The sequence below is a fragment of the Passer montanus genome, unplaced genomic scaffold, assembly GCF_014805655.1.
Source record: "Passer montanus isolate IOZ18808 unplaced genomic scaffold, ASM1480565v1 scaffold9, whole genome shotgun sequence".
In the NCBI taxonomy this organism is placed as follows: Eukaryota; Metazoa; Chordata; class Aves; order Passeriformes; family Passeridae; genus Passer; species Passer montanus.
Genome location: NW_024374367.1, coordinates 8,053,608 through 8,081,364, shown reverse-complemented (window position 1 = coordinate 8,081,364; position 27,757 = coordinate 8,053,608). Strand labels below are relative to the sequence as shown.

Here is a 27,757-nt window from a genome sequence, read left to right as displayed (position 1 = left end):
GCTGCGCAGCCGCGCCGCCCGCGGGAGGGCGGTGCGGTCGCTGCGGTAGCTCGGTGCCGTGAGGCGGGGACAGCCGGCTCGGTCACGGCGCGGCGATCCAGGCGTGCCGCAGGCTCTGCGAGGCGCTGGCGCGGCGCTCGGGCGCGTAGTGCAGCGCGGGCAGCAGGAAGGCGGCGAAGGCGGCCGCCTCCCGCGGGCTCCAGCCGTGCCGGTCCGCCAGGATGCCGGGGAGGCTGCGGGGAAGGAGCCGGGAGAGCCGCAGGAGCGCGCCTGGCAGAAACAGCGTGGGCACAGCGCCTCAGTCACACCTGCGCGGCTGAGGCGGCCGCGCCTCGCCTCAGAATTAACCCGAGGCATCCCGAAAGATCTTTGCCTTCTTCTTGGAATTATCTCTGTAAGCTCCACCTGAGCTGCCCCTTTGCAGGTTTGGCTTTCGGGTGCTTCTCAGGAACCACCTTTTCAAGCTGGTGTTTGGAGTCTCTCTGTTCCTGAGTACTTTCCTTAGGTGAGAATGTGCCAAGAGTGCACAAAGTGTTCCCAGAATAACCACGCCAGAGCCATTGCTGCTTGCTCCCTGTGCCTGCCCACAGGCACCCGGATGCATCATGCTATTTCAGTGTCAGAGCTCGCAAGACTCTTGTTGAATTTGTTACATGCCAAGCAGCTCTGTGGGGCCCAGCAGAGTGTAGCAACCCTCATCCTGGCGAGTGCATGGTGTAAATACAGTGATTCAAGTCAGGCATGTGTGGTCAGGCCAGGGTGGTTCACAGGGACAGTGAATGTAGAACTAGTTTTGACTAATTTCTTTCAAGAACCATAGAAGACATAAGTGTGAGCAAAGGATGTGGATATGCAGGGAGGTACTGGTTAAATTCCAGCATGGGACCAGTACTAAGCACTGCATGAACTGTGGGTAGGCTGGTGAGCATGAAAGCAGAGAAGGATGGTAGGCCAAATTGCAGAAGGGTGGAGTCATGTGATGCCTTGTGGTCAAAGAAGGGTTTCAAGACTCATGAGTCAAAGGGAGAGGAACTGGGGAGAATAAAACAGAAGAGATGTTGCAGTTGGGTCAGAAGCCTAAATATAGCAGCCACATTGGAAGGATATGAGTGTCCCATTCCTGGGCATCATTGTTCTCTGTCAGTGACTGGGTGAAGTGCAGCCTGTTACACACTCTTCAGCCTTCCTGGCATGGAACTGTTTCCTGTCTGCATTTCCATTTTCTCCAAATCCAAAGGAGAAAGAATGGAAATGCTTTCCCTGTTCAGTGTTTGCTATGACCATTTTTCAGGATTGTGCATTCATCCCTGGAATGCTCATGGATTGCAGAGTAGGCAGGGCAGGGAGTGTTACTGCTCTTTATGAAGTTTCCATTTGTGTTCCATCCCTGCTTGTAGCCTGCATTGTGTGAGTAACTTTTGGGGGAGTTCAGCATGAGCTGAGTAGGAGTGTGTCAGAGATCTGCAGTGATTTTTAAAATAAACTTCCTTATGCCAGTTCTTACCTGGCCTGCTGAAAAATTTTGTTGACTTGTTCCATGAGAAAACAATCTGAGGAGGAATTCTTCCCAAGAGTTCAATAATACGAGCAACATGATCTAGATGGAGGGAGGGAAGACAAATTTAGATACAGACTGTGACACTTCTGTCAGTGAAATGAATAAAACTCATGGAGTCCTACCATCATCTCTGGAGAAATATTTCCCAGGTTGAGGATCAAATAGACGCTCTCCAGTTGCCATTTCAAATGCCTAGAAATGGAGTAGCACTGTTAATTCACTGATTGTCTTGGAGTTTTCCTTGCCCACTAACTGATACTGCCCTCTTTATCACACAAAACTGGTCCTAAAATGTGGAAATACTCACACTGGCTTGATCTGTACCGCAGTGAAACAACACCTTTATCTCCATCAGGATGAAAAGCAGCATGTGCCTGATGCAGGCAAGCCTCTGAGCTAATCTACATGGAGTGTGAATTGCCTTAGAGCTTAAACTAAATTAGGAGTGGGTCGTACCAGCAGCAGACTTTTGCCCTAAAGTGAACGAGTGCCAACAGCCCCCTTTGCCTTCTCCGAAAGGAAGCTTTCTTTACAGGGATGCTCAGGACATGCTGCCCCGGCCAGCTATGGCCTGTCCCCTCCCCAGTGCTGTCCCCAGCCCTACCAGGCAGGCTGTACTCCAGATATCCGCAGGAGTGCCGTAGTCTAATCCAAGGAGCACTTCCAGGGCCCGGTACGGCTGCGTCTGTATCTCCTTGGAAAAAGGCTTGTACTAAAACAGTAAAAACTCCTTAAACAGCCACAGCAGCACTGGTGGTCACAAGCTTCTTGTGCGGTGACAGGACATTGGGGACACAAATGGATGTGTGTTCTCAGCTCTGTGCAGGGCACAGCCAGCACATTCCTGCCCCACTGACACCAGTGGGAATCCACCTCTCACCATTTCACACTGAACATAGTTTTAAATTTCTCATCGTAGGGACTAACTGCAAGCTGGAGAAATGTCCAAAACTGACAGTGGCTCAAGGAAGACCGTGCACATCTTGGAGCTGAGAGTGGCAAACATAACAAAACTCCCCAATATTGGCATCTCTGAAATAGCTGTTCAGCTGTAAAGGGACAGACAGACACAGTGTGGGATGGAAAGGAGCACACAACATCACACATTGTCACAGGATTGAGACTTGGAGCAGACTCACTGTCCAGCATGCGCTTCCTAGATCTGCAATTTTCACCTCTATGCTCATTAAATCAGATTCTTCCAACTGATTGCCAAGATCACCTCCTAGACGGGAAGGACAAAGAGAAATCAGGTCTTTCTGAACCAGCAGGTACACACCACTTACCACAGGAGAGGTATGTCTGCCTTCCCTTAAAGTTTCTTGGCCTAAAAGCTCCTAAATACTTTTTATCGTAAATCAAATGCCACCCCTCTTTTTTTAAGGAACACAAAAAAAGACCTGGTATCCAGTAAAACATGAGAGAATGGGAGAACAGTAGCTTGGAGTGGAACAGTGTGACCATAGGCTCCTGTCCTGCTGCAAGGTTAAATTACTGTGGGCCCAGAGGAGAGCACCAGTCAGAGCCCAAGCATCTGTAATTCCCCCTCAGCCTTCAGCAACCCTGGCTGTCACAGACCTTGGATACAGCCTGCTTGGCCAGCAACATGGACCTTATGCTTCCATGTGATCCCAGGAAAAGGTAATTCCTGGTTTAGTGCCTTACAGTGAGCTGTCAGTCTATGCTTAATAGTGTGCTTTTCTGCTCCAAGCAAAAGACTCGGTCACTAATTTAGCATTCCCTGATTGCCCCAGAGTTTGAGAGACAAAACAACACTGTCATGGGAGAAATGCTCACAGGAGAACACAGTGCAAGGATAATATGAAAGGCCTCATTGCTGGGAGATGAGATAATCTCTCGAGAAACTCTGCAGCCCTACATCTTATTCAATTCAATATTCACACCATTCTGTGCACATAAATTATGTCTCAGAAGGCCTTGAAGATTAGCAGCACATACAAGTCTCCCACAAACCTCAGAAATGAGGGAAATAAAGAGCAGGAGTGTCATACAGCTTTCTGATCAAGCCTTTTTGTATGTAAACCTTTCAGCAGCTGAAAACATCAGATACATGGAATTGTCCTGGACCTCAAGCCTTGAGAGTGAGCTCCGAGGTGGTGGTGGGGCTGTTAACAGATATCTGTGACCTGTAGCTGTCCTTCACACAAACCCACCTGCAGGACCACACTTCTGTAGGTGCCTTGAGCCCAGCCTGGTGTTTGTGCTAAGCAGAGAAAGGAGAGGCCTTTCAGCAGCATAAGCTGGCTATAATGTTTTATACTGGCTGTCATGTTTTGTACTGGCTGTTGTAGGAGATGTGAACCTTTCCTAAGGCATCTGTACCTGCTGCCTCTCATTTCTCTCCTGCCAATAAACACCTAAGTCCATTTTTTTGTTAAAAAAGCCCTGGAGTGCTCACCTGCTCCCTTTAGCCTCCCTTCAGTTCCCTGGTGGCAGTCGAGTGCAGCCGTGAGAAGCCTTTGGAGGCCTTTGCTGTGCCCATGGAGCAGGATGTTCTCTGGTTTGATGTCTGCGTGGATGATGCGGCAGCACTCGTGCAGGAAATGCAGCCCTGCCAGCACCTGGCAATGAGGCAGCACTGTCACAGTGTCACAGCAGCCCTGGCAGGGTCCCCACCACCTCTCCTGCCCCAGCAGCTGCCAGAGCAGGCAGGCACAGCGGGAGTGCAAGGCAGGCACAGTCAGGCACTGGTGGTAACCCCTGGCAATGAATGGTTTGCTGGGGGGGTGGCCTATGGGAGCAGGCACAAGGGGTTCATCACCCCACATGACAGCAGAGCCCCAGGAGCAAGGGGAGGCCTGGACAGCCCAGTGAAGAAAGGGGTGTTAGGGGTGACACACAGCAAAAGTGTCAATCAGCACAGTGTGACAATCCACAGGTACCAGCACAGATGGGCAAGCCCAGGGAGGTGGGAGGAGGATGGGGCTATGAGGAGGCTATTATGATTACAAAGCTGAACTTTCTTCTGAAAAAACATTCTTGTTTGGATGGCTGTTGTGTCCTGGGACCTCTGTGCCTTGCCACTGATTATAACCAGCCCCCAACTTCCATTTGAATGACAGTGACATGTAAAGGGACTGGTGTTAATGACAGGCATGGGAGGGTGTCCCATCATACAAGGAAAGAAGGAGACACAGGATAACACAGACAGGAGGGGGAGAGACCATGAGTGAGTGCAGACAGAGGATTTCAGGGCCCTGCAGGAGAGCCATGTAGGGAAAGAAAAGCTTGTGATGCAGCAGGGAGAGCCTGGCCTGTCACAGGGGAGAAATAAACAACACCTTCCAGAGATGAAGACTCACTATCAGAAATCAATAACAGAGAAAAGGCTATGGGGACATTTAGGTTTGTTTTTTAACACTCTGGTCAGTCATAAAGGATTGGTAAATATTCTCTGTATTATCAAATTCTATTCTGGGATGAACACCAGCCCCAGGGAAATATCAGCCTTAAATGGTAACTGTGAAATGTGGGGAAAGATTTAAATAACTAAACTGGAATGAATCAGAGGTAAATACTGCCCCAGTGCTGTTCTGAAGGGGGAAAACAGAACTGAGATTCTACAATTAAAGCAGATAATGTATCAGCAAAAGACTGAGTATCAAATAGAGCACAGAGGTAATGCCACTACATTTTTGTGTAATACTCAGGTGTTAGTGGAGCTTCTTTAGAGAAAGGAGAGGCTACTACAGAAAACAGGATGAAGGAGGAAGCAATTTTCTTTCTTAGTATCCCTAGAAGGGCACAGGAATCAGGGTAGCAAATCTTCATCTTGGCAAGTGTGCAGACTTCTGATGAATCTCAGCACGAGAGGCAAAAAGTAATTTTAACTATTCAGGGGCCTCACTCAGGTTTCTCATTCCTTAAGAAGAGCCAGCCCTGAAGAAATTTTTCACCATCTTTTAAATAGGCACAACACATCCTTACAGTGGATGAAGGAAAAGTTGGCTCTGCACAGGGAAACCTCAGCATGGAAAGAGAACCAGCTGACCAAATCAGCAATTTAGAAATTCATGTGGAGATGGGAGGGAGACCTTGATCAGCCTTCATGGGTACCATGCAGAAAGCTGCTGGAGCTGACAATGGATGCCACAGCTGGATGCCAAGGCAAATGCCAGCAGTCTGCCATTACTGCCAGAGGGGACTTCTCTGGGCAGCAGGAGGGCAGACATGGTTTGCCCACAAGAAGTAGAACTATGGCAGGCTGTTTGTCCCCTGCTAGGTGTATGAGCAGCAGATAACCCAGTAATTACTGAGCTGATGGGAACAGAAGTACCAGTCCTGACTCCCTGGTGTACATCTGCAGGCTTGTGGCACTTTGTGGCCCTGACTCCTTCCCAAACCTGAGGAGGCTGCAGGCTTAGGCAGTAACACCCAAGTCCTTCCCCTTGGGAGGAAGACTGTGGCATGTCCCACATGCCCCTTGGCACCCTTGCCTGATTGCAGCTAAGTTCTCACCTGCTGTAAAGACCTTTTCACAAAAGGCAAGGGCAGTCCCTGGGCTGTGTAGTTTCCCATCAGACATCGAATGGAAGGACCCAGCACCTCAAATACCAGGCAAGAATGTGGGAAGGAGTTAGGGATTCACTAACGGGAAAGGTGTTACCACCAACCCTCTGCCTTTCACCAGGGCAACCAAATACCTCCTGATTCAGCCTCTCCCCTCCAGCCATGCCCATGTGCCCTGGTCCAGCTGCAGCCCTGCTCATCCTCCTCATGGCAGCACAGCACTCAGGTTTACACCATCCTTTCTGGCCCAGAAAAGCACTCTCCTCTGAAGGATATGGAAACCATTCTCTCCAATCATTCTGAAGTCGTCTAACAAAGAGACGATGTTTTCTCCTGCCAGGTCCTTCTTCTTCATGCAGCTTACCTGAGGGGGAGGATTCCAAGAAAGCTGCAATCAGAGACATATATGTGCACAAGGACACTTTGCACCTGTTTTATCCTGTCTGACAGACTTTCTCTTCTGGCACTTTGTGACAAATCCCATGAAAACAACATCAGGAATACCAGCAGTGAGTTTCTATATGTTTTGTCTTGCTCTTGACGAGGTGGGACCATCACACCCTCAGTGTCAAAACAACTCACACCAATCCTGCTGATAGTATCTAGCACATTTCCTGCTGCTTATTCTCTCCAGGCAGACCCAGAAAGTGCTCCTGCTTGTGCTGGAAGGGGATTCCCCCAAGAAGACAGCTCCCTGCTCCCAGCATCAGTGACTGTCCATTTCCTTTGCCTCACACCAGCCCTTTGGCAATTAACTCAAGGGGTTGCAGAGAGGCGGAGGCATTATGGCTGCCTTTGGCCACTCAAATGCTACTTGTCATATCAGGGTAGAGAGCAGCTTCCACATCTGGAAGAACTCAGTGAAGGGGGCTTCTTTGTGCTGGAAAAGGGTTGGCTGTGGGCAAGTGATCAATGGGATATGGAGGGGTGGTGGAGGAGGTGAACACACCCTTTGTGCTAGAGCCAGGGGCCTTCAAACCCAGCACATAGTAGGTCCAAAAACACCAGAGATGGTTCTTCACAGAGCACATGGGTGACTGGGGACTCTTCTTGTTACAGAGGCCTGTGGTTACTGAATCTCACAGGGACTTGTAAGGGTTCAAGATAAATCCACTGAGTTCCTGCCCACAGGGATCATCCTTGGCCTGAGAAATCTGTGGCTAGAAACTGCAACAGGCCAGGGGAGCATTCAGTGGGAGCAGCACCCTGTGCTCAGTTTGTCCTTACACCCACCTGGACATGTGCTGTTGGCCCAGGGTCCTGTGCTGAGGGAACGTCCAGGCACAGGTGCTACAGCACCCCCAGCACCACACACCTGTGTGACAAGGAGCACCAGGGGTTTGCTCTCCCAGAGCACTTATCCTGGTACAGCAATTCATGCTGGTTTTTTCTCTCTTCATGGCCACAGCTGCTAGGGTTTTGGTTTGGTTCACTTTGCAGATACCAGATCCACCTGCACCAGTGCCAGAAGGTTTGTTCTGGCACAACACAAGAGAGCAGCCCTGAAAGCAGAGACCAGATCATCTCTTCTGGCAGCTCTGCAGGCACTAAGCCCCAGTGCTGGTGGGAACAAGCCTTGGGAACCAGCTGTGTGCTGCTGAATGGGCAGGCATGTCTCTCAGAATTAATAATAAATCAGGGGTAAGGCTCACTCTCTACACAGGGTTGTGCTGATGTGTGGAAAAGCAGCCCTCTGATTACATTAAATTAGTGCCACTTGGTACTTCCTCTTGCATCACTGCATCTGGCTCATCTCCCTTTAGATAGGGCCTACAGATTTACAGGTGTTAACTAAACCTTTCCCAAACCTGTTGGAGAAAGGCCACAGAGTAATTTAAAATGCAGAATTTAATAGCTTTTACTCATCTGAAGCTGATGTAACTTTGTATTTGAACAAACTTGAAGAATTGTAACCACAAGCTTTCTAGAACTAGCAGTTCCAGACAACTTCAAAGGCAACTTGCTACAACCCAGATACAGGCACCTAATTATCACCTCCATTAGCAGAGGCCAGAAGCTTTCTGACTTCAGATGTTTATTGTGTTTGGGTATGTCATATATTTTTCTATTGCAGATAGTTCCTTTTACTTCAGTATCAGTGTTCTGATACAGCAATGTCCTGAGTGATGTTCCTCTGTAAATTATACAGGTACAGTAGACATGTTCCTATCTCCTGCCTAAGAGCATTACCACCTTCTTCTGTTGATTATCCACCTTATCATTCTGCAGATTCCTCCTTTTTGCTGGATTTCAGTCTCAGCTTAAAGAAAAGTGGGACATGTCTCAGTGTGATGCAGGAAGGAGAAAATGCCTGTTTCAGAGTCCAGTCCTGAGCTAGGCTGATTTCTATGAATTCCCCAGCTTTCAGGTTGGTTTTTTTTTTCCTATTCCCCACCTAGCTCCGTGGACTGAGAGCAGGCAGAGGGGATGATGAGGCTGATACTCAAACCTGAACTCAGTGGCCATCTGCTGGAGCAAAGCACAGACCCACAGGATATACTCACACAGCGGAGGAAAGCCACCTCATCCTGGGCAGTGTCAGCAAAGCCTTCCCTGCTTTTCAGAACCTTCACAGCTACCTGCTTCTTCCTCCTGGGAAACGAGCCACAGCTGTCAGCCAGTGCATGTCAGTGGCCCTGACCAGCAGCACTTCCCTTTTTCCCAGTCAGCCAGCCCTGGACTCCCCAGGGAAGGTGCTGCCCTTCTGCAGGCACCCTTGGCTTGGTTTGCAGCACACCAGGCCCATGGGCATCCCTCCTGCTGGCATCTGGCAGCACAACTTCCCCAGGGACCAGCAAGGGACTGGAGAGAAAAAGAACATGGATACTGCAGAGTCTAAACAAGAAAAGAAAATGCAGAGCGAGGGCTGATCCCACTTCATTTATATTCTTTGATTTCTGGGGACCAGCTCTGCTCGTTGCACCCCACTGATCTTGCTGTCAGGTTTTCCCTGTGCTCAGGGGTGCCTGGCATGCTCCCAGACTGTGCTCTGCTGTTTCTGCAAGAGGGGCCAGCCCTGCCAGGACATCAGCCACCCCTTCCCACCTCCCTGAATGGCACTCAGCCCCTCACCTCATGTCCTGGCACAGCCAGACAGTGGCAAAGGTGCCACATCCCAGCTTGTGCAGCACCTGGTATCGCGTGTTGAGCACCTCTCCCTCCTGCACAGGCTGGTGGCCTCCTGTGGAAAACCATCACCAAGAGATATTAATGACATCTCTAAATGCTCTCAGACTGAACGAGCAGCTGAGGACAGCCTGACAGGTCCCAGTGGCCTCCTCTAGCCTGGGAAGAGCCTGGCATGATCTCATCTCTGGAGCCTCATGGCCAAGGACTGACCTGTGTGCTGGGCTGATGGCATCTCCTGCTGCACCTGCTCCTCCATGGCCCTGGAACATGGCAGATCCTGGCACAAGGGGATGGAGGCAGTGGGACACCGAGCTGTGGGAGCTTCAGCGCTTCATTCCTTTCAAGAGAGATGGAGAGCTGCAGGGTGGCCATGCCTCTGCTGTGCCCTCACCCCTTTCCTTCCCATTCCCTTCTGCAGCTCTTGGAGTCAGGCTGTTACACTTTTGGCACTTCAGGGAGACAGGGATTATTTTAAGAGTTCAGAAGAGGAAAGCTGGCAGGCTGGTCCCAGGCCAGGGCCAGGTGGGAGTCTCAGGTTTCCTAGTGTGTATTTTCAGGGGCTTAGCGGGGTCTGTGGGATCCCCTCCCACAGCCAGGGGAAGCACCTCCTCCCTACCCCCATCCTGGCTGAGGAGGGAATTTGGGCTTTGGCTGGCAGGAGAAGGCTCCTGCTCCAGAGGGGTGTGAAACAGAACCTGCATTCTAAACACTACAGTGCTGCTCCTCTCCCACAGTCCAGCCCTGGGGCTGGAGCACGGGTTTGTCACTGACAATCGTGTGACATCCCAGCAAGGCCACAGGACATCCTGGCAAGGGGCTGCTCATGGGGTTTGTTACTATGACAGTCCAAAGCATAAACACCAAGACAGCCCAGACAGACTGATCCAACTGCTGTCCCCCAGTGCTGCAGCACTGAGGTAGGACTGGATTCAGTACTGGTCACCTGAAATAGCAGCCCAGAGCTCTTGTTGCTAATGAAATACAGATTGAAGCCACAGTAGCTGCGGCACTCCCAACCCAGCCTTTTATAATTTCCAAATGTCACTTGCAGTACAGCTGAAGCTTCAGGCTAACACACACTGTCAGAGCTCGAGACAGGTGATAGTAATGCCCATAGAGCATTATCACAGGTAGAAATATTGAACTTTAAATCCTCCAAATCAGGTCACTAAAGCTCAGAACTCATCTGAACCAGAAGATTTTCAGAAATAGAGGGCTGGCAGTGCTGGTGGCAGGGAGTTGTTCTGGAGCTGTAACATCTTCCAGCTGCTGAGACAGAGAACCTGTTTTGACTCAATGTTTTGACTTCCTCAAAACATTGAAGTTTCTTTCCATGTGCTGATGTTCCTCTCCCAGCACAGCAGCCAGAGGCACAGCTTGCCTTTGGGCACCCAGCAGGCTCCCAATCAAGGGCATTAGCACAGGTAGAAATATTGAACTTTAAATCCTCCAAATCAGGTCACTAAAGCTCAGAACTCATCTGAACCAGAAGATTTTCAGAAATAGTTATAGAGGGCTGGCAGTGCTGGTGGCAGGGAGTTGTTCTGGAGCTGTAACATCTTCCAGCTGCTGAGACAGAGAACCTGTTTTGACTCAATGTTTTGACTTCCTCAAAACATTGAAGTTTCTTTCCATGTGCTGATGTTCCTCTCCCAGCACAGCAGCCAGAGGCACAGCTTGCCTTTGGGCACCCAGCAGGCTCCCAACACAGTTCCAGTTAAGGGTCAGACTGAGCTCAAGACTTTCACCCTGTCAAGGAAAACCCGAAGTACCAGAGATGATGTTACTCTGTTCACCCATGCCTGCACAGAAGTCTGAAAGGAGCTCAAAATGCCTCCCCCTCCACACATTTCTACACCTCTTACCCTTGCATTTATGCTGTTCAGAATCAGTCTGTTTGATATAAACCCCCTGGATGCTGCATGTCTGCATGGCCACTCTTTACAGTAAATGTACCCTGACATGCCACCTATGAAACAAAACTGAAATAAAAAACTTCCTTATTTGTGCACAGACTAAGCTTATCAGTACCCTCACACACTCCTGCACCACCAGCATCTGCCTGAGCCTTCTTCACCCACATCATGAGGACAGCAGGGCCTGAGCTGAGAGCAAGCAAGCTTTAGTCATGCAGCTTACCATTCACCTGCCAAAGGAAAACTCAGTGTGTGGAGATGGGAGCTCAACAGCTTCTTCCCTTGGTGGAGTGTTCTGGTGATAGGAGGCTTCTGTGAGAACATAGGACCCAGAGGCAGACCCAAAGTGTAAGACTCAGCCCTAGGGTGGATGGGGCTTTTGGGCAGTTCAGGCCCTGGTGGCCTTGTTGCTGCAGAGGCAAGCCAAGTCTATCCTTAGGCATGCAAGATTTACCTCCATCCACCCTCTCTGGATGGAAGCGCTGGCAAAAGATGAAGAGTGTTGCTATGCAACTTGGTACAGGAAAGTGAAATGCACTTTTCTAAGCTTTGTGATAAAGGACAATTGGTGCTTTAAATCCTTCATTTCTTGATACTTTCACATTAAATACAACTTATTTTTCTTTTGTCATTCCAACTATTTTGTGCAGAACCCACTGAATGCTGCAGGCCTGGACTAGCTCAGAGAATTTCAGCTCAAGAACTGCTCCTGCCTGGTTTGTGAGAGCCATGGACAAAGAGTGATGATTCACATCTGGCCTGGAGTCCTCCACCCAGCCTGCATGAACAGTGTACAGAGCCTTATGACACCTGGACCTTTGGTGTGTCAGAACTCACCAGACCAATACACACTTTCAGCTCCTGCACCACAGACCTACAAGCCCAGGCTGAGCACAGCACCCCTGCAAGCCACAGCACACAGCAGACAAGCAGCCCTGGCGAGGCTCTGAGCCCAGGGCCCAGCACAGACTCACCATGCAGCAGCTCACGGGTAGGACAGGCCATTCCCTCTGTCATCTGGCTCGCTCTGGAGCTCCCCAAAGTGAGATACCAGCTGGTCCTGCTCTGATTTTAGTCTGCACTGTCCCAGGAGGGATGGCCTTGAGCCCACCGAACTTCTGCATCACTGGATGGACGTGGTGAGGAGTAGGGCAGGGTATCAGATCACAGCACCACTTCTGGGAACAACCTTGGCTTTGGGAGAGCAGGAGACCTCAGACAGCTGCGGTGGATTCACTTTACTGCTGGCCTCTCCCTGCCTCCCTGGCAGCAGGCCTGGCAGCCTGCAGTAGATTCACAGTCTCCACAGCAACTATTTATAGCGGGAAATTCACAGCTCTGCTGAGATGGAAACAGAGAAGTCCTCCCCCTCTGCTCTGCCTTCTCCAGACCCAGAAACCGTGGGGCTGCCTGACTCTCTCCCTGCTCCCAGCAGTGTCAGCAGGACTTGCCCTGCGGCACCATCTTCTGCCTGGCAGAGCCATCCCTGTTCCCACACCAGCCCGTGTGCCACACTGCCAGACCTGAGGAACCCCAGCCTCTCCAGCAGCGCCTGCACACAGTCCAACACCACCACAGCATGCTGCTGGTGGCCACAGAGCCCATGCTGCCCCTGTTCCTGTCTCTTGGAGAGCAAGCACAGCAGCATCCTCCCACAGCCCTGGGGGGACACGAGCGTCCCAGCACCACGCAACACAGGGGAGGAAAAGGCCACACACAGTAAGAATCACATTTTCCCCCCCACTGCCACAAGCTGCAGGCTCACACCGGAGCTGGGCATGGCCTGGCCTCCCCCTCGCTGGGGCCCTGGGCTCGCACAGCTCGGGTTTCCTGGCTGAGGCTGCAGAGAGCAGGCCCCAGCCCTGCAGCAAAGGGTTAACCCTGCCTGCAGTAGCTCTGCTGCAGCTCCAGGCTGCCAAACCCAGGCCAGGGCCTCCCAGAGTGGTTCTCCCCCTGCCTGTGCCCCTCTGCTCTCACCTGCCTTCCCTGCACTAAAAATACCAAGGGAGGGGGCAGAGGCTGCGCCAGGCCGGGTGCTGAGCCCTGCAGGGCAGCGTGCAGGGGACAAGTGGCTTGTGACCCCTTAAAGGGCAACAGGAACACACAGAGTACAGAGAGGAGGGACTAAAAGAGGGGGAGAGGCAGACTGTACAAAACTCTGCTAGTAAAGGAAGGGGAGGGAAGAAAAGAGGACAGATGGGCCAGGAGCCAGATTGCTGTCTGGGAAGAGCTGTGAAATTCATTTAAGAATTGTTTTGGTAAATTAGGAGCACTGGTTTCTGCCTCACGCTGTTGGACAACAGTGACCAACAATGACAAGAGTGAAGGTTCAGCAACCCTTACCCAGAGTGAGAGACCACAGCCAGAGCTGCCATGCACCACGGGGCCCCAGTGCCAGCCAAGACGAGTGTCTGTGGAGGGAGGCTGCCTGCTCCCGTGGGCAGGGATGGTATTTGAGCTCTGGAAACTGCAGAGGGATGCAGGTGGAACTGGCACAAGGTTATCTTGAAGAAACATAGCCTAGGGAGGAGGGAGAAGCCTCGCTCCTCACACAGCTTCGGGGTCCTGGTGCTTCAGAGTACACTTTCCACTTAGAAAGAAGAAAATACATTCTGTGTAATTGCATCATCATGCAATACCAGCATGACACAGAGGTTGTATATTAAAATTTATTGAATTATTGTGTAAGAATTCTCTTTATTAAAATCATTTTGACTCTAAACTGATTATTTACAGACAAAACCTCTTATATCACCAATAGATTCCTACATCTCAGAACAGTATCTACAAACAGTTATTACACTATGTAACAAAATTCAGATTTTTTTTTCAAGCTTTTTATATTAATTATTAATTCAAACTTGAGAAAGACAGTACCTTGGGCGCTCTGAGCAGAACCTAAGGTGTGGCAGGGCATAAATGCAGGTCAGGCCATACCATAACAGACAGACAGACACCAAGTCACAAGGCTGGGAGAGAGCAGAGTCACCACGACACAGACCAGGAAAAAGACTACAAGAGCAAATGCCCTGGGTGTTCTGGAAACCAAAATAACCATCCCCACAAGAAAGGCACACATTAAAAAAAAAAAAAAAAGGAAAAAAAAAAGAAAAAAAAAGCATCTTGCTGCAGCCAGGGCACGCCCTGAAAAAGATGGCATTCCACCAAGGCAGCAGCATCCAAGAACCCTCTATTCTCTATTTTCATTTAAAAAAAACAGCCATAATTTCTACCAAAACAAAAAAAATTGCCACCAGACAGATGAAAGCAAGAGCTCTCACATCTACATCACGTGGGTGCCAGCTGTGCTTCATCGTGCCAAAGGGAGACACGTTCAAATACACTAAGGGAGATTTATCTTAACACTGATCAGTTCTCAGCCTTTCACCCAGACCACGGCAAAAGCAAGTCCCTCCCTCTGACCACAGCACTAAATAAAGCTGGTGCCTGCCACGGGGGGAACATCGCTGTGCTGGGAGTCCCGCTGGAGCAGTGACATCCCCGTGTCCCACAGCAGGCTGCGGTAGCAGGGCTCTCTCTGCTGGTGCCCACTGAACTTGCTACCTGTGAGCAAACAGGAACATGCAGACAGGATTCTCTGTCCTTGACCAGGAATGTCCGCTTGGTTGTGGAATCAGGCAGAGACTGGGAAAAACTTGGAAGGATCAAGAGGAATAAATAAATAAGTTTTCCCTGCAAAAGGGAATTTCACAATAAAACTGTTTTGTGCAAATTTAAATGCAACAGAAGCCTGCCACAGAAACGGATTTTGCCACAGGAGAGGGGCACGGACGGAGATAAGAGGGGCCACGCCTAAACAGCCAAGCTGATCCCAGGAGGGCCTCGGTGTGTGTCCACAGGGAGGAGGATGCTGGTATCCAGAACACCGAGGAAGATGAATGGGAGGAGATGGGCACTACCAGCTGTCCACCCTCACTGCACCTGCACTGGGCAGTGTGTCCTGTGCAGCCAGCAAGGACAAACTGAAGATGTTAAATAGGTCATAAACTTCTGTTTAGCTCTATTTTTAAGTCTTGATTATCAATCTAATAAAAACAGACTTTCACAGATACACTCGGAAAAAGCAGACGATTTCCAACATCCAGGAACAGCACTGAGAAGCAGGGAGAATGTGGATACCAGTGGGAGGTGGAATGAGAATTAAGCCTCAAGCCACTCTGTTCTGGGAAAGTGCAGAGATAATTCTGCAAAAATAGGGGCAGACACTGACAGTCTGTAGAGCCAGAAATCCAGGGAATTTTCTGTGGCTTCTGGCAGACACTGAGCAAGCTGGAGAGGCCACAAACCAGGCCTTGTTTCCTAGGGTAGAAAGTCCATCCACCAACACACAAGGGGACATTCTACTCCACCACTATACCTGCACTTGCCTCAAACCAAGGAATCTCCTCCTGCAGTCCCTCAAGAAATGGGCTTTACTAACATGCTTTGTATTGGCTTTTTCCCAGTCCTTTCCTCGGCTCAGCTTTTTGGGGTGACCAATTTAATCAGATTTAGTCAAGACAAAAGGTTCCAGAGATGTTAAGTTCCCATAAGTTTTGTGGAAATGGGTGGTCAGGCAGGAGTGAGACCCTAACTGGTCCTCATGTGGGGAAAGAGGCAAACTCTGCAGCCCCATTTTTGCCTGGCAGCAGCCAGCCAGCCACCCTGCTGCTCTCTCTGTACAGCAGGATAGGAGCAGAAGGTTGCACAGGGATGCTCATACTCTGGGCACACCATGTACCTGGGAATACTGCTACACTGCTGAGAGAGGGTCACAGAAGAGAAGAGAGGCCCAGCGTTAACCTGCTCCAAGGACAATTCTGCACCTACATAGCACTTGCACAAAGCCTGATGGAGCAGGCCTGGAATTACTGCTATTTGCAATGTAAAGAGAGGTAGGGATGTCATCCTGCCCTGGTCTAGCTCTGCTCCCTCCTGGCCCACACAATCACCACCTCAGAGTAGTGGCAGAGGAGTCAGACCTGTCTACCTGCCCCAGGCACACAGGACATCAGTGTGGAATTAGCAGCTGGGGGGGCAGGGGTGGGGCAAGCAGGAGAGAGAACAAGTAAAGCACCCTTATAAATTAGCTCCTAGAGGGGCAGAGGGCTGTTCACAAGGTAGAGGAACTAAGGAGGGAGCAGTGAGGAGCTGCCCAGTGACAGCTGCCAACTAACTATGCTTGTGCCTGCTGCACGGCCTCTCCTCCATGCACAAATCATTCCTTTTTGCAGGACACCAGACTCCTTGGGAACATTGTGGTTGTGCTTGACAGCTCCTTTGAGTTCACAGCTCACCAAGTGACCCTTCTATGTGCCACAACAGCAGAGTTTGAGCAGTGGAGCTGAGAGTTAGGTGTTCCTTGGGAACATCGTGGTTGTGCTTGACAGCTCTTTTGTAACCCTTCTATGTGCCACAACAGCAGAGTTTGAGCAGTGGAGCTGAGAGTTAGGTGTAAGGCAAGCCTAAGAGAAGAGCACAAAGAGAGTCTGGGACTGAGCTGTGGGGAAAGGCGAGCTGCTGGTACGACAGAGACACCTACAAGTTATCCCTGCAGACAAAGCAGTGGAGAAAACTGCTCCAGTGCTGACAGACGTTTGTCAGTAGAAGTGCACAGAGATACTTCTCCAAGAAAAGCTTTGTCTCAAAGCCACAAAGTTAAACATTCTCCTTTAGCATTTAAATACATTAACTTTGAGGGTATTTACAAGTCCAGTTCAGAGCAGCAAAACAGCTGGACACTGGAGGAAGGGGGAGTGGCACAAGGCATTTGTGCTTTTCCAAAGAGCAGGACAACCTCTGACCACAAGGAACCAGGAAGACAGATCCGAGCTGAGTCAGTGGAGACCGAAGCGAGCCAGGCAGCGACTCTCCCACTGAATTTGTCCTGAGGGAAAGGGTGAGGGGGTGCTGTCCATTTACAGTGGGCCCCATGGCAAACACCCATGCTGGTGAGCACATTCCAGCCAAGCAGGTGCCACACACGAGCTGTCAGAGACCAGAGCACTGGGGAGCAAGAGACCTTCACCATTGGACACTCTTCTTTTCACATCCAACATCTGGGACCAGCAGGGACATTGCTGCAAGGAGTTTCTCAGGAGTGCTTGCTAGCTGGAAACAGAGGTCAGCACAGCAATCAAAAGCTTCCTGATCCCAAGGAAGTGAGTGGTTGCAGCAGGGAGTGTTCCAGCACTGGAAAGAGCATCTGTGCAAGGCTGAGGACTCCACAGACCGTGCTCAGTGTTGTCACCTGGCTCTTCAATAACATGGTTTGCAAACTTGGCACATTCACGTAACATCTGTAGGAAGGACCTCTGTGGTCCCTCAGCAGTCTACCAGGGAAAAAACAGAGTTTGTCCTTTTTTTTTGTTTGTTTCATTTTGCTTTTAAAAAGAAAAAAAAACCTGTAAAAAAATATTCTCTGAGATGCAAGGACGCTTGTACTTTGTACTGCCTTGGCCATCCCCTTGCTCATGTCACCCGCAGGTTCCTTGGAGAGTCTGGTTCCAATGGCAGCAGGACACCCTGTTTATCAACTAGGATGAGCACTGTCCCCATTCAGCCAGGGGAGAGCAGTCTGTCTGTGCCTGTCACAAATCTGTGACTTTATTCTCCACAGCTGCTGCAATCTGTTGCAGTCTATATCCAAGCTGCATTTTCTGTGCTGTTGGGTCTTCTTCCAAGGCAGTAATGATCTGCAACAAGACAGAGCTCACTGGCAGCCTTTCTCCAGCACACAACACCCAACCAGCTGAACTCCATGCATTATGGAGGACATCAAGCTGGAATTCAGCATGCTCTAGTCTAGAGTGGGTATGTAGTAACTAATCTCAAATTAACTACAAAAGAAGTATTCTAGATTCATTGTAGTAACTTACAGACTTCACAGGGCAAAAAGAATGCTAAACTTCTCACCTCAAAATTAAGTCTTTAGTACATTAATCTGAACTAACTTAATTTCTTCTTTAAGTAGAGTATTTGGATATTGGAGTAAAAATGAAGAGGTGCACATGAAATGCCAAAAGCCTCCAAGTTAGAGATAAGCTCTTTTTGCTCATCTCCTCCCTTGCTCTTTGATAAGAATAAAACAAACTCATGACATGAGTTATGCATGCCAATGAAATACACAGTGTTGGAATAGTCTGGCCCTTTATTGTTAATTTTTGTAGTTTTTTTGTTTGGGTGGTAGAAGAAGAAAGGTATACTCATAGCTGCTGGAAACACACACTCACCTGGTCATAGTACTTATTGATGTATTTGTACAATTCATGTAGAGCCACCAGGGAATTGAGGTCACCTGAGTAATTCTGTTTATAAGAGAAGAAATTAGACAAAACTGTAAGACACCTAACAATTGTCCTGTCACATCCTGTGTCCTCACAACTCATTAAGAAAGAACAGGAAAGAGAATTCACCAACAGTTGCTAGCAAAGGAAAAATCACATGTATTTCTTGCCCTGAATCCTTGATACCACCTCTTCTCTCCAGTGCTTGCTGGGCAGACCCTCACCCTCCCTGTGGTGCAGAGCAGCCACTAGGCACAGTCAGTGTGTCTGAGCAGAACTGCACACTCAGCTGGAATATCTCATCTTTGCATTAATAACTCTCTCCTAGATACACAGGTGAGGGGCCAGGTGACTTCTGAAACACTTTTATTTACCCGTGACAGCTCAGCCAGGGCAGAGTTCATCTCCTGGTCACTGGCAGAGATGGTCTGACGAATGTCTGAGTAGTACCTAGACAGGGGCACACAGGAATTAGTGCATGGTCCCCCCTCCTCACTGCTGAAACCACAACTCCTCACATCCATCACTTACCTTTCCACCATCTGCTTGTAGCGAGGAATGTCCCGGGCATAAAGCAGCTTATTGATTGGAGAGTCCTTGAACATCCAAAACCAGAATTGGTTATGAAAAGCTCCTTTTATTGTGCTGTGGACTAACCTCAGCAGATAACACCACCGCCCAATTTCTGCCATTTGTTTGGGATCAGGAATTTTTTGTTCTCTGCATGGAGAGGCACTTCAAACAGCAAGCTCTCTTCTAGTAATGCAGTCTGAGACACCCTGAGATGTGCTGATGAAGGCACCCTGGGATCCCTAGTGCAGCCTTCCCCCTGGAGCTGGGTGATCACCAGTATGAGATCACACTGGCTATGGCTTTGCACAGCTGATGCCTGATGTGCTCCAGAGATCCACCCACCCCATCTCTGGTGAATTGTGCAGGACTGTTCCACCCTCAGCACAGGGTGAGTAGTGATGGTGGAAAGCCTTTCTAGAGGCCAGAATGTCCCAAGTTGCATCCTGTGACTCCCACTGTCTGCCACAGTCAACTGGAGTTCAGCTCTGTCCCCCAAGTAGCTTTATTTACAGCTGCAAGCTTTAAATAAAGAGCATTCCTCAAAAATTTCTTGTTGCTAAACAAAATCTAATCCTCTCTCCTCTCTTCCCAGGAGCCCCCATTCCTCTCCAGCTGCACATGGAAACCAGGGGGAGCCGAGCCTGCTGTCCCCATGGTGCTATGTAAACATTATTGCCTTCCTAAGGCAGCACTGCTCAACTCTCTGTGCCAGCCATGGTCCCTTCTCCCTCTGTACTCACCCGCCCTAACTTATGGTCAGCTATTGTACAGGAGTCCATGAAGGTCTGTGCAATGACCAGCAGCACAGCGTCCACGTTATCCGACGTCTGAACATCAAAAACAAACTGGGGGTTCTTGATGATATTGATCCAGAACCTCAGGGGGAGGCTGTAGAGAGGACAGAAAGGCAAAAGGGCATCAGCAGAGGTGACAGCCACAGTGCTGAAAGAAATTCTACATGTTACTGCATCTCTCTGCTCTGCCCTCCAAGCAAAACCAGCTCTTCACCCTATAGTCTGCTGCCCTGCACTTGAATTTTGCTCCTCCTCAGTAGGCAGAGGTGGCTGTCACTTTGCAAGCTCTAAGCAAGCCAGCAGTGCCTCCTCCAGGGCCCTCAGGAACACCCCACCTGTTTGTCTTCCAGATATGGATGGTCTCAGGGTCTGTGATCCCATAGTGGATGGCCTGCTCATCTAACAGGTCAAAGAAGTATTTGACTGCCAGAGGAACAGGGCGGTTGGTACTGAGGATCACCTGGAACAAGTCATCCACAAACTTCTGCAGAGTGCCCTGTGGAAAATCAAACAGGACAGGGTCAGCACAGACAGAGGAGAGTAGAGAACCTGGGCCTCAAAGATGAGAGGTCACACGCTTCTTCTCAGTGACAGCCCCTCACCCATCCAAGGGTACTCCACCCCCACTGAAGGGAGCAGCAACAAAGGAGAAAGGTGGTGTGTGGAACAGAGGCCAGGGAGAACCTCGTGAGCAAAGCAAAATGTAGAGGAGACTCAAATGTACTCAAAGTCACCGCAGGTACTGCTTCATCTTCACACACACCCCTGCAAGCTGCTGGGGGATATGAAGGAAAGCAAGATCCCAAGCACAACACAATCTGTGCTTCCCCTCACCTTCATGGAGAGCAGACGTGTCAGATAGATCTCTGGGATTGCCTTGGCCCGCTCCCGATCTCTCAAGCTCCCACGCCGATGCTTGGGAAGCTCTGGCTCTTCTGTTGGTTTTACCAGGTGCCAAAGCTTGATCCCACCTTCATCTGCATCCTCCAGCATTGGTGTTTCTAAATCAAGCAATTGTTTATAGATGAGTGTTGGCTCTCTCACAGTAGACCTTGGCCAGGTGAGGCCAAGAAAGCAAGATTTCCCAATACAACAGAAACACAAATGGGAAGGCATCTCTGGAGGCCTCTATCCAGCCTTCTGCAGAGTACAACCATTGCCAACTATACAGAAGGTTGCCTTTGTTCACCCAAAACCTTCAAGGTCTTGGAAACCTACCCACACAGAGATCCCCCACGACCCCAGTGGTCTGTTTCAGGGTTGAGCCACCCTTTTGCTGAAGAAGTTTTGTTCCATATCCAATTTGAATCTCTTAAGCTGCAGCCTGTAGCTATTGTGCCTCATGCCACAGGAGTATCCATGGAGCTGTACACTCTGTCAGGCAGTAAGGACACTGCCTGACATCCCATCATCCCTCTCAGGCCATGCCCAGCACCTGAAGACATAAAGATTTCTGCAAGTTGCAGACTGTGTTCAGCCCTAGAGAGTCAGACAACTGTGCTTCTGTATTTTCACACCTAGCCCAGCCTTCCTCAGCTCTCACACTTTTGCTTTCCTCTGACCTCACCTGACCAAGCTTTCAAATATCTGACAAGCATATGAGAGTCCAAGGGATGTGTCAGCCTTCTATATCAGCATAAAGCTGGGGCTACAGCAAGGGACTTGTCCCACTAACTGGCAAGTGCTCTGAAGTAATTTTATGAGAACAAGGCATCAAACTCACTTTCTCCTGGGATGTAATCCTGATTTTCCCTGTGGATGTGCTTGGTCAGGCGTGGGACGAGTGCTACTGTTGCTCCATCAGGCACCTGCACAGAAGCAAAACAATATTCAAAGCAAAGGGCATGTTTCTCATCAGTATAATAGGCAAGTGCTTGTAGAACATAACAGGCTGTACCATCACTAGAAATAGGGACAGAAACAAGGATTTGGAGGCACCATCACTGTCTTTCCCGAGGGTGAGAAAATCTTGTCTGTACCAATTGAAGAACAAATGTTCAAAGTACAACGAAGATAATACTCAGGGACTGAGGTCATTCAGATCTAGAACATGTTGCAACAAGGTACTAACATACTGCAAGATACAACACTGGTGCAAGGTAATTTAAAAAAAATCCCTCTTTCCATTGTTAGAAGGTACTTGGCAGCTCAGTGTGTCATCACCTCCTAACTGATCTGGCCTGGAACAGGAACAGATCCAGCACATCACCTTCACTGCAGTATGAACTTGTGCCTACCCTTCCAAGCCCTACACATGCCCACATCTCAGGTGTGGGATAAGGACAGGGCTGTGTTTGAGGACGTCAGGCTGCAGCCACAGCACTGACTTAATTTGAATATGCTCTGCAAGAAAGGTCCAACCTTTTGACAGTGGTCCACCAGGAGCCAGAGCTACAAAGAGAGCCTGACAGTGTGTAGAAGGATGAGAGGGGAGATAAGGCAATGGCAGACTGAGTTCTGACCTTGTAATGCTGAAGAGTGTTCAGACGTTTCCAGGTTCCTTGAACAACAGATGTCACATCCTCGTCGGACAGTATCAGATGACCTGCCAGCCCTGATCTCCACTCTACAGCCAGTGAAACACAGAAAAGAAAAGGATTAACTGCTCACTCAAGGCATCATCTGCGTCAACCTGGCTGACCTCATTACACACCCTCTGGTCCTCGTCAGCTTTTACCTGTGCTCTTTCACAGACAACATAACCTGAGCAAGTGCCTGTCATGATGCTGAGTCCTGCAGTCACAGGACACACCCCTCTGAGCACAGGGACAGGAGGCATCATGGCCTCCCATGTTCCACCTGTCACGTTCCTACAAATTCTGTCAGATTGTGACTCTTCAAGCAGGTAGTTCAAACCACAAACATGCACCCACAGTTCTTATCAGCTACTATTTCCTTCTCATCCCTAAATGTCACCATTATTCATCATTAAGAAGATGGAAAACTGAGTGTTTTCTCTCCCAATGTAAGTTCTACCAATCATTAACTACCATAGGCAAAATCCTCCCTGACATATATTATTAAGAGGCTGCCATTGACTTCACTGGCAGGAAGTGCCAGTCTATGCCCACAGCATCTTTGCACTGCACTCAAATCCTCCTCCCCTCCTACACATTTTCCATACTCTTTTCCCATATCCCTTTGCCCAAGCCATTGCTGTGGTCTGAGTCTGGCAAAGAACACCATGAAGTGAAAGAGGGTGAACCCAACTGCTTCTTTCCCACCCCTGCCTCTTTCTGTTACCCTGTTGTGCCCAGTCAGAGTGGTCAGTGATTCTGCACACTCAGTCCAAAATGACAAATGTCACACGTGCCAGGGTGCCGTGCACAGACAGCAAACCACCATTCCTTCACTTCCTCACTGGGTTTTGTCACCAAAGAGCTCTGCTCACCGAGGTCCAGGGTGTCTGGGTCTGGCCGGTGACAGTATGGCGTCCCTTTATAGATCTGATCTAGGATTTTCTCCTTCACTTGCGTTATGGTGTCACAGTCCAGCACTTTTGCAGAAATCCCTTGAGACTCTTCTGCCCCTCCTGCACCAACTCCTGCTTGTGTCAAAGCGTTTAAGGTCTGGGGAAGAAAAGGTCACAGCTACTCAGCTGATAAGATTACATCTGACACATTTACACCTTTGATGGCTGGCATTCAGGCAAGTTAACAGCTAGTCCTTTCACTGGGAGATTCAGAAAAGAAAACACCACTGATGTTAAACACCTCAGTCTTGTGTTCTTAGCCTTGTGTCAAGAGCTGGAAGCTAGTTCAAGAGCATTGGGCAGGAGCTTCGATGTGCCATCAGCAACGTCACCCCTTTATTTCTAGACTTAGCACAGCATGTACATCAGATGAGTGTGGTGCAGGCTCCCATCAGCCTGGGGTAAAAGTGCCTGATTTAGCAGAGCTCTTCACCATCTATGCACTTGTGCTGCTGGAACAAACCTGGCTCCCAGGAGCCAGGGGCAGGATGTGCTGCACTTGTGCTTTGGTTATGGCAGCAGAGACATTCAGCCCTGCTGTACAGAGGACAGAAGATTTGGTGCTTACCAGAGTGCGGTACTCCAGGTCCTCTCTCAGAAGGCGGTTGTCATTCAGGGTATATTTGGCTTTCCCTGTCACCCAGTCAACTGGCCCTTTGTCCACCTGGTGTTTGATTCCTCGAAACAGCATGTAAAGGGGCTCCCCAACAGAATCCTGGCATGGAAAGGAAGGAGAGAAATTCAGCTTGCTCCTCCCAGCAGAGCCCCAGGCATGGAAATAAGGATATCAAGCAGGACTGAGGATACACCAGCTGAGCCAGAGTAGGCAAAGACAGAGCCTGTGACAACAGCTCCTGCTCCATGCACAGGAAAAGTGCACTGCTGAGCTACCAGAGAGATGCACATCACCAAGGCCTTGTTCTGCCTCTGTGTCACTAATCTGAGAGAATCCTTGCCACCTCCCCAGCCCTCTAGAAAAGGAATTAGACCAGCATCTGTCCTCTCATGCACAGACCAGCCTGAGTCCTGTGTATTTCAAGATAAAGGAGCTACACTGAGGCCTCCACGACCTAGTGACACATGCTGGAAACAAGTGGTATTGATACTGATTTAAGAATCCCAGTTCCCAGTGAACAGCCTACCCCTTATTTCTCACCCTGAAATACAAGGTGACCCTGGCACTATTTCAGCTATGAGTGAGGCACAAAGCAAAGCTGTGCCTGTCATCCCTCCTTTGGCCCCTCTACATTACAACAGGACAAAGAGCTCACCCTCACAAAGGCATACAGGCAGATGGACATCCAGTTGGTCAACAGCTTCTCTACCACTGTTTCTGTCCTGAAAGAGAGCATCAGGTTGGTCACAGGAATGTGGTGCAGAACCGGGGGAGATTTGGAGGTAAAGATCATTCCCTTTGGAAGAAGGGCACACTAAGTCATGATACAGAATGGAGAGGGGAAAAAAAAGCCTTTTGAGAGCAGCACTGCTTATTGGAAACACTTGTCAGCCTGAAGGAGGCACCAAATTACAGAATTGGAGAGACAAGAAGCAGGGAACAGTGGAAAGACTCTGGTAGGTCTCAAACAAGGGAAATGTGTTCAGATCAGAAGGATGCACCAGATAAGAGACTACTGGGGATCTAAACAGGGGATATATCTCAGTTTAGCTTCCAAACATGGCATGGCTGTGAACCCAGAGACCTCTAAACAGCAAAGTGGGATTACAACACTTGGCAGAGCCTTTCAGCACTGGCCAGCCAAGCAAAAAGGCTCTGTCCCTCTACCCTCAGGTAGCTGCCAGTGGGACCATGGCTCACTCACCTCCGCAGCATCAGCTTGGGGTTCTTGGCCACATACTGCTCCACAAGGTCGTTCAGGAGTGTTTTGAGGATGTCAGTGAAGTACTCCAGCTTCCCATGCAGCGACACCGTGAGCAGCGATGCCACATAGGCCCGGTCTCTCGGAGAGAAAGTGCGCTGGATCTCCAGAGTGTGGATGAACTGGTGAGGAGAGAGAAAAAACAGTGTGTGAATCCGCTGGAAAAAAAGCAGTCACAGCTGCTGGCTCTTGGAAGAAGTGCAGAGAACTATTAAGGAATGAACCTTAACAGACACTGCCCAGCTGATACACCAGGATACACCAGCTGAGCCAGTGTATCAGAGCCTGCTGGCTCTGACCCCACAGCAGGCTGCCAGCAGAGAGAGGGACATTACCTTTGTGAGGAAGAGTTTGCTGTTGAGGAGGTTGGAGAGCTGCACCAAGCCCTGCTCCACTGTTTGCCGTCGGCACTCGGGGATGTCAAGGTCCCTTTGCAGTGGGGACTCTCGGTGGCCCGGAAAGAAAATGCGTTCTGCGTAGGACTTGTAGTCCAGGAAGGGGATCCCTGTGCCCACAAGGTCACTTGTGAGGTCCATCATCTCAGTCATCAGGTCTGAGGGAAAGGAAAATGCCCATGAGGATGATACAACTGACATGATCTCAACTGGTGGTGCAGAGCATGAGGTAAATGGAGGAACCAGGGCCAGCAGCATGGGACTGAGAAAGAGGAAGGATGTTTCCTCTCAGGAAGAGGCATATTGGGATCTCATTGCTAGAACATTTAAAGCTAGACTAGGCAGCAGGAGAAATAGCATGAGGAACGTTCCAATCAGGAGCTGGTTTCCAATTTTATAAAGAGGAAGCCACTATTCAGCACACATCTGTGGTTACAGGCATTACCTACAGCAAAGACAGAGTATTAGAGATCTACTCCTCACTCCTTCACACATTAACTGGGGCCTACAGTCTCAGTCACCTGCAGAGTTTCAGAGCCCCAGGTCTCTCACAGTTGTAAAGATCTGAAGTACAAAGTTTGTAAGCTTAGAACATGGGCAGTAATTCAACTTGCCCTACACAAAGACTGGGTTAGTAGTTGTCATTAAGATCCCTCCAAGTGTGCTATCTCAACTTTAGCTCTTCACTTGAGTTTGAAGGATGAAGTGGAGAATGAGAAAGGTCTGTAGAGATCACTGTGCCCTGAATTAAAGAATTAAAAAAGGAAGAATTTGGCTCTATGTTTCTATGCACGGGTACAGGATAAATTATTGCCTGCTCAGAGCTATGCAGACAAGTACACAGGAATGGGAAGAGAGGTAGGGTTGAGAGTGGTTCTCCAAGTTTCCCTGAAGCTACAAAAACCCAGGAGCTCAGTGACTGACCTGTGAATTCCTTTTTGCATCTGTCCCGAACACTTGTTTCCAGATTTTCCAGCTGGATTTGAACTTTCTTGTAATCCCTCAGAGCCTGTTTGCTCTTCCTCCTGCAATAAGAAGCAAAATTGTTCCTGGTGGCACTAGCCCAGGGACTGTCCTTGCCAACTGCTGTGTTGCTGCCAAACACTCGAGGGCAGTTGGTGCTGAGGCGACTTCTACAGAGCATCATCTTTGCAGGACACCACACAGTGTTCCATAAACTAGATGTGTCTCTTGAAGCATCCATTAGATTCTGAATGAACCACAGTGCAGACTATGATTAGCAATGTGTCTCCTGCAGCCAACACCACCAAGGGCTCAGAATTTGGCACAAAATAAAGAAAACTGTAACCTTGTTGAGGCCCAAGACGTACACTTGGTGGCACCCAATGAAAAACACTGAGAGGAACTTAAAGGCCTCATCCATGCCAGAAGTCGTTACCTGTATATGAAGACGATGACCAGAACAATCAGTGCCACAAAGGATGCACCCACACCCAAACCAATCTGTGCCTCCAGCGGGAAGGTGAGCTGGCTCTCCGTGTCATACTGCACTCGGCCCAGGAGGAAGTTCAGGTTTCCCATCTGAACCTGTAAGAAGAAAACATTTGCCATGATGATTCCATTCCTCTGCGCAGGAATGAAATACAAAGCCACAAGGCTTCTCCAGAATGAGCACAGGGGGCACACAGCCTCCCAGAAGAGCTGTCCCACAGCACATAACCCAGCTACACTGTTTACTTTCAGGCAACTTTAGCCTTTAAGAGCAGAATTTGACAACAAGATCAGTTCCCTGCCAACCCTATTACCTCCCCTGTCCCTCAGCAGGGCTTGTACCTTTCCTATCTTCACATCCCACTCCCACTTCTCCCACATGCCTCAAGAAAAGGCAGGGTTGCTGGCAGAGCTGCAGATTCCCTACCGTGAACTCTGGCAGCAGGTCCGTGCCCTCCCGCTTGGTGCGGTGCCGCGGGGCCGGCTGCTCCGACGGGGGCTCGCAGTAGAGGTGATTCCTTGTCAGGGTCTTCACCACACAGATGCCTTCCCCAATCATAGCCATAACTTCATCCTTGGAAATAGCCAGATCTAGATTTTCCCCCTGAAATACATTTGGACAGCACATGAGATCAGTGAAAAAACAACTATGTACTGCCATGGCTTCAGAGAAGATGGAGGAGACCAATACCATGAGATGAAAGCAGCCTTTTTTTCTTCTTGGTTTAGGCTCACATGTGAATAGGCCACAGGAGTTAAGTTTGTAAGCTAAAAA

General features: G+C 49.5%; 2 protein-coding genes across 7 annotated transcripts in view; both read right to left on the bottom strand.

Annotated features, from left to right (window-relative positions):
* Positions 1-3: 3 nt before the first annotated feature.
* LOC120514021 (SRSF protein kinase 3-like) lies at positions 4-12,715 on the bottom strand. 2 transcript variants are annotated; one of them, XM_039734019.1, is made up of 12 exons: positions 12,108-12,715; positions 9,428-9,554; positions 9,161-9,269; positions 8,593-8,680; positions 6,365-6,452; positions 6,038-6,144; positions 3,978-4,140; positions 2,698-2,783; positions 2,163-2,270; positions 1,681-1,750; positions 1,505-1,597; positions 4-270 (listed from the first exon to the last, which is right to left on the bottom strand). In XM_039734019.1, the coding sequence occupies exons 2-12, from the start codon at positions 9,471-9,473 to the stop codon at positions 83-85; spliced, it is 1,146 nt and encodes a 381-aa protein (XP_039589953.1). In that variant the 5' UTR covers positions 9,474-9,554; positions 12,108-12,715; the 3' UTR covers positions 4-82. The 2 variants fall into 2 exon arrangements, with proteins under 2 accessions (XP_039589953.1, XP_039589954.1); XM_039734020.1 differs by having other exon boundaries at positions 141-1,032.
* Positions 12,716-17,504: 4,789 nt separating this feature from the next.
* The window catches only part of PLXNB1 (plexin B1), a 52,449-nt gene continuing 42,196 nt past the window's right edge, over positions 17,505-27,757 (bottom strand). For all 5 annotated transcript variants that reach the window (XM_039695375.1, XM_039695373.1, XM_039695374.1 and 2 more), the window contains exons 21-37: positions 27,410-27,586; positions 26,930-27,078; positions 26,455-26,555; positions 25,471-25,688; positions 25,079-25,257; positions 24,530-24,596; positions 23,827-23,973; positions 23,178-23,355; positions 22,249-22,352; positions 21,510-21,594; positions 20,621-20,787; positions 20,122-20,282; positions 19,733-19,880; positions 18,951-19,015; positions 18,794-18,869; positions 18,366-18,440; positions 17,505-17,828 (exon numbers count right to left, since the gene is read on the bottom strand). In XM_039695375.1, the coding sequence (XP_039551309.1) occupies positions 17,724-17,828; positions 18,366-18,440; positions 18,794-18,869; positions 18,951-19,015; positions 19,733-19,880; positions 20,122-20,282; positions 20,621-20,787; positions 21,510-21,594; positions 22,249-22,352; positions 23,178-23,355; positions 23,827-23,973; positions 24,530-24,596; positions 25,079-25,257; positions 25,471-25,688; positions 26,455-26,555; positions 26,930-27,078; positions 27,410-27,586 (2,202 nt within the window). In that variant the 3' untranslated portion in view covers positions 17,505-17,723. The remainder of the gene's footprint in view (positions 17,829-18,365; positions 18,441-18,793; positions 18,870-18,950; positions 19,016-19,732; positions 19,881-20,121; positions 20,283-20,620; positions 20,788-21,509; positions 21,595-22,248; positions 22,353-23,177; positions 23,356-23,826; positions 23,974-24,529; positions 24,597-25,078; positions 25,258-25,470; positions 25,689-26,454; positions 26,556-26,929; positions 27,079-27,409; positions 27,587-27,757) is intronic.

Coding starts and splice junctions, on each gene's coding strand:
- LOC120514021 (XM_039734019.1), bottom strand. CDS start 9,473: ATGGAGGAGCAGGTGCAGCAGGAGATGCCATCAGCCCAGCACACAG. Junction 6,145..6,364: donor GATTGGAGAGAATGGTTTCC/ATATCCTTCAGA, acceptor ACTCCTTCCCAC/ATTCTTGCCTGGTATTTGAG. Junction 4,141..6,037: donor TGAAAAGGTCTTTACAGCAG/GTGAGAACTTAG, acceptor CCTCATTGCCAG/GTGCTGGCAGGGCTGCATTT.